This window comes from Sander lucioperca, chromosome 6, assembly GCF_008315115.2.
Source record: "Sander lucioperca isolate FBNREF2018 chromosome 6, SLUC_FBN_1.2, whole genome shotgun sequence".
Lineage (NCBI taxonomy): Eukaryota > Metazoa > Chordata > Actinopteri > Perciformes > Percidae > Sander > Sander lucioperca.
The window spans coordinates 39,778,630-39,786,426 of NC_050178.1; the positions used below are offsets into that span (position 1 = coordinate 39,778,630).

Consider the following 7,797-nt stretch of genomic DNA (forward strand, 5'->3'; position numbering starts at 1 on the left):
GCTGTGCTTTCCATACTCTACTCTCTTGATTATTTTGCCCTGTGAAGCGTTCATGTGCAGTCTATTCACAATACGCTCGGCTAAAGTATTACTCTGAGCGATGAAGCATTAGCTGGTGGCAGCGCTGACCTTTATCAAGCACACTTAGTCGCTGAGTGATCCAGCAAGCTTTCGTCATTAACTAAGTCCACCACAGAGACTGAGAGAGCGAGAGACAGTAGAGATGATCTGTCTGTCAGTGTAACAACACAGAGGCCTGGTCCATGGAGCCTCGCTTAGGTTCTTTGTGGCATCTGCTGGTTTTTTGCTCAGTGTCATGCTAATTGGGTTCACAGCAGAGCAACCAGAAAATAGGCTGACTGCTGTATAGCTCCATACTGCAAGTTATTTCAGTTTCATATCCTGCATGACGTTTCCATCTATTTCATGAGCACATTCTAATTTGTGGGACCCATTCATGCACTAAACCAGGGCCATAAAGAGCCTGAGATCTGTCATTTAAATCCACATTTATTGCCTCCATTCCATAAAGAACATATGGCTATCTCTACACCATGTTTTTATCTTCCAGAGACAGTACAGGACCTTATCCCGCTTTAGTAAGCACAAATAACTCTATTGCTGAGCAGATGTTAACAATGTAACATGCAGACAAGTCTTGATTTTCTCCACTGGCGGTAAGAGCAATTATCTCCTTTTGAAAGGAGTCCCTGAGAGATAATAGCCTTGCCAGAGTCCACCTAATGAGAGCACACAGAGCTTACATCAGTATTATTCAACATCAGTTCTTTATGTAGATTTCACAATGTATGTATAGGAAACAAATAACCCACAGTACAAACAGCACTATACTGTGCAATCACTGTGAAGGACAATTGACTTTTTTCACAAGGATCCCAGGGTTTAACAACTCTCCAGCCATGAAATAATGATGCTGTATTATCTGATTTGCTCATCTCATATCTGTCTGCTCTACAGGACGCTTCCAGCATCCCTTTATCTTGCACAGGAAGACATTACAAGCAGGATGTCCACTGACTGGAGTCGAGACACTCATCTGTCCAAGTGCCATCCCCGTAGAAAATTAGGCGGGGACATATACTGCAAACATGATGCTATCTTTACACTGATAACAGCGGGTGATGGCAGTGGAGATAAAGATGATGATCATATTACAGAGACAGTGTATTTTGGTCATAAAAAACTAAACTTTTCAAAGCCGGTTTAATAAAAAAAAAAAAAAAAACCTTTATATGAACTTCTAGGCGGGTGGCTCTTTGGTGACATGTCATCAGTGTCACAGAAGGAAACAGGCCTGAACTTTGCAGCTAATGTGAACAGTCCTTTGAGCCTTATTAGCCAAAAGGGCACGGACGTGGTCTCTAAAATCTATGTCACCTTCAGGGAGAGGTGCATCATTCTGGTTGACGTACCTGGTGTGAGGATGGAGTGTTGTATTTATTTTTTTTGTTATATGGATTACTGCTTTCTCAAATGATGGTAAATTGTAGCTGACTGCGGTCTTTGTTTTTTGAAATGATAGTCATTGTGTCATTTTCTGTACAAGATCACAGAGCTAAAGTAAAAATGTCTATATTTTGGCACCTAGGTAATTTCCTCCTGTGAATGTCCTGGCGAGTAGACTACCTCGGCTTTGTTGCCCACGGTTTGTACCAAATGAGTCGGATAGGCAAAGAAAAGAAATAAATCAAAATAAAATAAATTCAAATTGAATGTCTTTAACAAAGAACCTTGTTATCATTATTATTTGGATATTTTGTTGATCATCTTGAAAAGATTAATTTCTCACCTGGGAATTCTTGGATGATAGATGGATGAGAAAAAGGGTACTGTCATGGCTGTCAAATACAATTAGTTACTAATGTCTTTTTACTTTTCATAAATGAGACCCACGAAGTATAGTTTACATGCACACAAAAAAAAAATCAATTAATAATACATAATAGACATATTTTTTTAATAACATTTGGAAGGCTCAATTGTGAGTTTCCTGACAGTGGTTGAAATGGACTTATGATTTACTTGACAAACAACACGTAATCTTAATCTAAATGAAGGAGTTTGGTGTGTTAGCCAGAGATCCTCAGATGTCCTTCAAATTTACAAAAGGACAGATAACCCGTAAATCTATCAATTCATTTGCAAATTCAGTGCTTCACCTCAAATGTGGGATAATTAATGAATAAATTGCTGGATTGTAATATATTAAGGTTAACATAACAACAATTAACATTAAGGTCCTTTTTAAGGGATAGCTATAAAATACTAGGGGTGGGAATCACCAGAGGCCTCACGATACGATATCATCACGATACTTATGTCACGACACAATATTATTGCAATTTTAAACATATTGCAATATTCTGCGATATATTGCAATTTATGACGTTTTTTTCAACTTCAATTTTTTCACCAATTTCAAACAATGTCCCAAAAAGGAAACTTTGTCAACATCTGTTTTATCTAAAAAGATAGATTTCTCCGTTTGTTCATCTCACTTCAGTTTTATTGCTGCAAAATGGGATTGTCAAGCAGACAAACTGACCAACACATATATAATAAAATATCGATACTTGGCGTCTGTGTATCGAAACAGTATTGCCACGGGAAAATATCACAATACTATGCTGTAGCGATTTCCCCCCCACCCCTATAAAATACCTTAAAATAATACACTTCATTAACATATCCGTTAATTAGGCTATCCAATTAAGACTCATTAAAATGCCTTGCTTAGGCCTACATCAGGGGCGATTCTAGGATCAGACCTTTAGGGGGGCTCAGCCCCCAATGCAAATTTGACACGCATATAGTGCATGCAAAACACCCCCATGGCTAAATCAGTAATTTCATTATCTGATAATCTCTGAGCTAGCTACTGAACAACAACGTCAGCTAACGTTTTTTGACACACTATTGATGGAACTAAACCTGACACATTGGCTATGTTCACACCACAAGTCTTAATGCTTAATTCAGATTTTTTTTGCTCAGATCCAATTTTTGTTTGGCTGTTCACATTACCTTTTAAAATGTGGCCTATATCAGATTCCAGTGTGAACTGTTTGCGGTTTCGAACTGACCCGCATGCATAAAAGAACAATAACAATGACATCAGACGCAGCACGCTGTTGCACTAAAGTTAGGGAGGTTATGGAGGAAGTAAGCATTTTCGCTTTTATTTCAAAATGTTTGTGTAATGGCAGCCGTAACATTAATGAGCAGGTGCTGAGGAGGAGAAGAATGAAGAGAAAGAGAGCAAATTGGCTATTTTGGCCATTCTGGGTGGGTTGCCGACATCGCCGCAGACCCCGGACACCTTTTACATAAGCCGATCCCCGCCCTGGCGATGCAATGCAGTTGGGGCGCACTGAGGACAGTCCGCCCCAGTTGACAGCCGCACCGGGAGCAGGGGGGCCCATTCCTTCCCGCAGGGAGAGAGGGCGCAGCGAGGGTTATTGATGTAAAATTCGCATCAAATCCGCCTTGGTTGTTCACACTGTGGCCGCATTGAAAAAAATCAGACCTGGGTCTGATTCAGGACCACATATGGAAGTGGCCTGAATCTGATTTGAAAAAATCTGATCTGGGCCAGATTTGAGTGTTCACACTACTTCTGAAGAAGTCTGACCTAGTCACTTCACCCCAAAAAAATCTTTGGGCCGGATTTGCAGTCTGAACGTAGCCTTTATAAGTCACAGTAATAACGACCAATTTCAGACAATGTTCTAACATTCAGCAATTTTAGTTGCTTATGTACGTTTCAATTTGGGTTTTAATCTGCGACATGAAATTACCAACTTCTTCTTCTCTGGGGACTACCAACATTAAACTTCACAACCGCACTCCTGCTCTCCCTCTGACAGAAAGGTGGGAGTCTGGCACAACCTCCTCCGATTGGCCAACACTAGGTTTCTCCGGTGACTGGGTTACAGGTGCATTGCATCGGCCACAGCGACACAGGATATTAAACCAGTTTCAAGCCCTTTGAACCTGTAATTGTTTGTCCTCTGTCACTAACTGACAAGTTTTTTATTATTATAATTTTTAGAGGTGCTGAGATTAAATTTAGGGGGGCTTGAGCCCCCCTAAATTTTGATTTTCCATCAGGAAATGACGATGCTTTGAAATGTTGCCCAATAATAGCTAACTCTTAACACTCCTGATGTGCTCCCTGTTTTAGATTTGCAGAAGTGAAAGTTATCAGTTAAGGCCTGTTAGCATTGAAGTAACTGCTGTATAAAAAAAGTGGGGTTAAGTTAACTTTTCAACCAAGTTCTGCCACACTTATAACCTGCAAATACTGTTAAATTACATTGTTAAAATGTCTCTTTCAAACTTAACCCATGAGAGAGGTAATAAGTATTTCTGTTTATTTCACTTTAGCCACACAACATAAGATAACAGCCTGAACCTGATAATGTAGTTTGTGGGCGTTAGCTGTCGTGGAATAAGTTTCTGTTTTCTGTAAAGAGAAATTCAGAGAAAGTGAAAGTGAAACAGGCGAACATGTACAGCACATAAATCGCAGATGAGGACCGTGATGTATCCCCTCAGACTTGTTGTGCGTATCATGGCCTGGTTTAGTTACATCCGACCTTATTCTTTTTTTGAGTGGCTATGGCGCAAACTATGTTGTCTAGGGTGCTGTATACGAAGAAGAATCGGATTTGTACCGATACCTTGGCCTAAGAGCGTGGAGAGTCAAGGTAAGCCTGAAAAAAACGTAGAAGACCAACAAAATTGCCCAGAGGAGAAGGTGGAGAAAAAGTTAGAGGAGGTGGTCGAGCAGTCTCGCTGTGAGGGTCAAAATGAGAATGCCGCCGCCGGTAAGAAGGCCGCAGACTCCAACCGAGATCTCGCCTACAAGCGGCCGAGACATGACGAAGATGGTGATGAGTTTGACAGCGAGGACGAGGAGTATCGAGTTGAAACCACAGACGAGTTGTACTGTGGCTATGACTCAACCTGGGAGATCGAGACCGAGGAGCACCAGACGAACACATTCATGAGGAGCAGGCGACCAGCGGCTTCCAAACATGTGAGTTAAACCAGACGCCTGCTGCCCTGTTAGCATGGGCCTGCTGTAGGCCTACTGCTGTATGAGAGGGCCTGCATTTATTATCACTTTCTATTTTTTAGATTTTAGGTGTGATCTAACGGTGACCTAATTGTTGTTATTATCTCCATAATCTCATATTGGGAATTACTTTACTGCAATTTTAAGACAGTTTTCAAAATTTGTTTTGGCAAGGGTGACTTGGCAAAAATTATTTACCTTTTGAAATTTAGACCTCATTAAATGTCTTGAGTTTAAATATTGACCTTCATTATTTTCTGTGTACTAGTACAAGTTCAGCAGATTTGAAAATGCTGCAAGAGACATGCAGAACTACAGGCATGACTACCCTGTAAGTCACACACACACACACACACACACACACACACACACACAGTCCCATGTTTTAAAGCGTTAATCAAGCACATATTGTTCTTTTATATTTCGCAGCAGACCCAGAACAGGCCGAAACCCTTCATGAATCCAGTATATGTAAGTAGGCCTACACACATGACTGTGTGTTTATGTGACTTATATGATGTGATTATTACCAAAACATATCTATGTGCAATTCTCTTCTCTTGAGTAGGATGACAAGCCTAATTTGAAGTTCTACCTCGGATTAACGCCCTCTATACCTGACGGTAGGCCTACAGTTACAAGCACATGGACATAAATTAAACAAGCTCTACGTTGTGTTTGAATTTGTCAAATAAATATAAATGCAGGATAAATCTGCATCAGAAAAAAATGTTTTAATTAGATTAAGGATTAATTCAAACAAAGTGATGTCTACATGTCACCCCTCATCACAGCAGGACGATGAGTCCGTGAGCAGGTTGACCAAAGAGATTTCTCACGTTTCATTTGAATAACTTTTAGAGCCCTGAAGGTGTAAAACAGTTCAGTATTTCATTGAGAACAGCAATGACTAGAAAAGCAAGGCAAAAAAAGACAATTCTTATGTTGCAGAAACATCAGGCCTGGATTCATTTTAATCTGTGCAACTATTTACAAATTGATCTACTTATGGTGTTTTTGTTTTTGTTATCAGGTGTCTACATAGACCAATTCCACATTGAATGGTACGCCAAGTATGATCAACTGGAGTTTGTACACTCCTACATTCAATGGTAAGTAACTATAATCAAAGATGTAATTTAAAATGTTTAGTTACTGTTTATAACATTTGTAATTTGTTTCTCTCAAAGGTTGTTCCCACTGCAGGAACCAGGGATGAACTATGAGGCCAGTACTCTGACAAAAGAAGAAATAAAGGTAAACTGCTAAAAGCTAACGCGTTAAAAATCTTGAAAGACATTATTCTGACATAAGTCTTGCCTTTCCTTTAGGAGTTTTGCCAAAACAGCTCCGCAAAGGCCAATCTATTGAAGTCGTACGAGCTCATGTTGGACTTCTATGGTATCAGGTTGTGTGATGAAAACACAGGAGAAGTCGAGAGAGCATCAAACTGGAGAGACAGATTTGATAACCTTAACAGGTGATCTCTGAATTTTAATAACGTATGGTTCACTAAAAGTAATAAAAACCATCTAATGTCTGTTTTTTTTTTTTTTTTGCCTTTTTACTGTTTGTATTTGACAGTCACACTCATAACAACCTGCGCATCACCCGCATCCTGAAGTGCCAGGGAACCCTGGGGTATCCTCACTACCAAGCCCCCCTGGTTCGCTTCTTCCTGAAGGAGACTCTCGTCCACAAAGAACTCCCAAATGTCAAGGAGAGTGTTCTAAACTACTTCGTGTTTGCTGTCCTTGATAAGAAACAACGCAGGAGGCTCCTCAAGTTTGCCTATTTGAACTATGACCGCAAAGATGAGTTTGTGTGGTGCCCGAAGAAAATTCAGATGATGTGGTCGGAGCAGTCAGCGTCAAAGCCACAAAAGCGAGTGAAAGGCAAAAAAGAGGTTTGTGAGTATTTCAGTCTGGATAAGGAAGATGAAGCCAAAGACCAGACAAATTAAGCTGCCAAAGCATAATTTGTCACTGTGCTCCAAAGCCATTCTACATACTAATGTATACTATACTACACAGTATGTACTACATACTTATCGTCATAGATTCAGGAACAGGACATTAATGCTGTGATGTTAGTTGTCAATCAAACTGCACCTTTGTAATGCCAACGAAACTTCACAAATAGATAATATATAAAAAAATGTTTTACAGCAGTTATTTATGCAAATGTTTCTGTTTACTTTAGTATTCACGGTTGTTTCAAAACCTCTATTCTTTTATCCAGTTTGGTTTGACTTTCAAAAACAAAGTTGCAATATTTTGAACTAAATATGTTAAATCATAAATATGCAATTGTAATGTGCTTCTTTTGGTGTGGATACATTTGGACAGATGGACATTTTTTAAGAATTGCTCATCAGTTTTGACGGTCAAACAATTGTCCAATTTTCATTGTCTAAAATCTGTGGCTAAAATGTCAAATAGTGGTCATGTACTCCCCCCCCCCCCCCAAGTTTTCTTTATGTATTAATTAAAAATGACTTATTTGGTTCAAAAAATATTTCTTGTCTTTCCCTGATGAGGTTTCTCCACCTTTTGCAAGATGTAAAGCTACATCTTCTGAGATTGCATTAGTATGATGACTTGTGTTGAGACCCCACCTGTGCTTAGATAAATGTGGATATGAACTGCAATTAACAATTTTGTGGTATGACCCAGGATGCCGAAAAGCAGCTAATT

At 39.6% G+C, this 7,797-nt stretch overlaps 1 protein-coding gene across 2 annotated transcripts; it reads left to right on the top strand.

Moving 5' to 3' along the window:
- Positions 1 to 4,439: 4,439 nt before the first annotated feature.
- LOC116035664 (opioid growth factor receptor-like) lies at positions 4,440 to 7,771 on the top strand. 2 transcript variants are annotated; one of them, XM_031278878.2, is made up of 8 exons: positions 4,440 to 5,062; positions 5,370 to 5,432; positions 5,531 to 5,572; positions 5,670 to 5,724; positions 6,135 to 6,213; positions 6,292 to 6,358; positions 6,433 to 6,581; positions 6,686 to 7,771. In XM_031278878.2, the coding sequence occupies exons 1-8, from the start codon at positions 4,553 to 4,555 to the stop codon at positions 7,062 to 7,064; spliced, it is 1,344 nt and encodes a 447-aa protein (XP_031134738.1). In that variant the 5' UTR covers positions 4,440 to 4,552; the 3' UTR covers positions 7,065 to 7,771. The 2 variants fall into 2 exon arrangements, with proteins under 2 accessions (XP_031134738.1, XP_031134747.1); XM_031278887.2 differs by having other exon boundaries at positions 4,441 to 5,062; positions 5,534 to 5,572.
- The last annotated feature ends 26 nt before the right edge of the window (positions 7,772 to 7,797 follow it).

Bases quoted from the DNA above. Each gene is read 5' to 3' on its own strand.
- LOC116035664 (XM_031278878.2), top strand. From the start codon at position 4,553: ATGAGGACCGTGATGTATCCCCTCAGACTTGTTGTGCGTATCATGGCC. The intron at 5,573-5,669 runs GTAAGTAGGCCT...TCTCTTGAGTAG, and splicing joins CCTTCATGAATCCAGTATAT to GATGACAAGCCTAATTTGAA. The intron at 6,214-6,291 runs GTAAGTAACTAT...TTTCTCTCAAAG, and splicing joins GTACACTCCTACATTCAATG to GTTGTTCCCACTGCAGGAAC.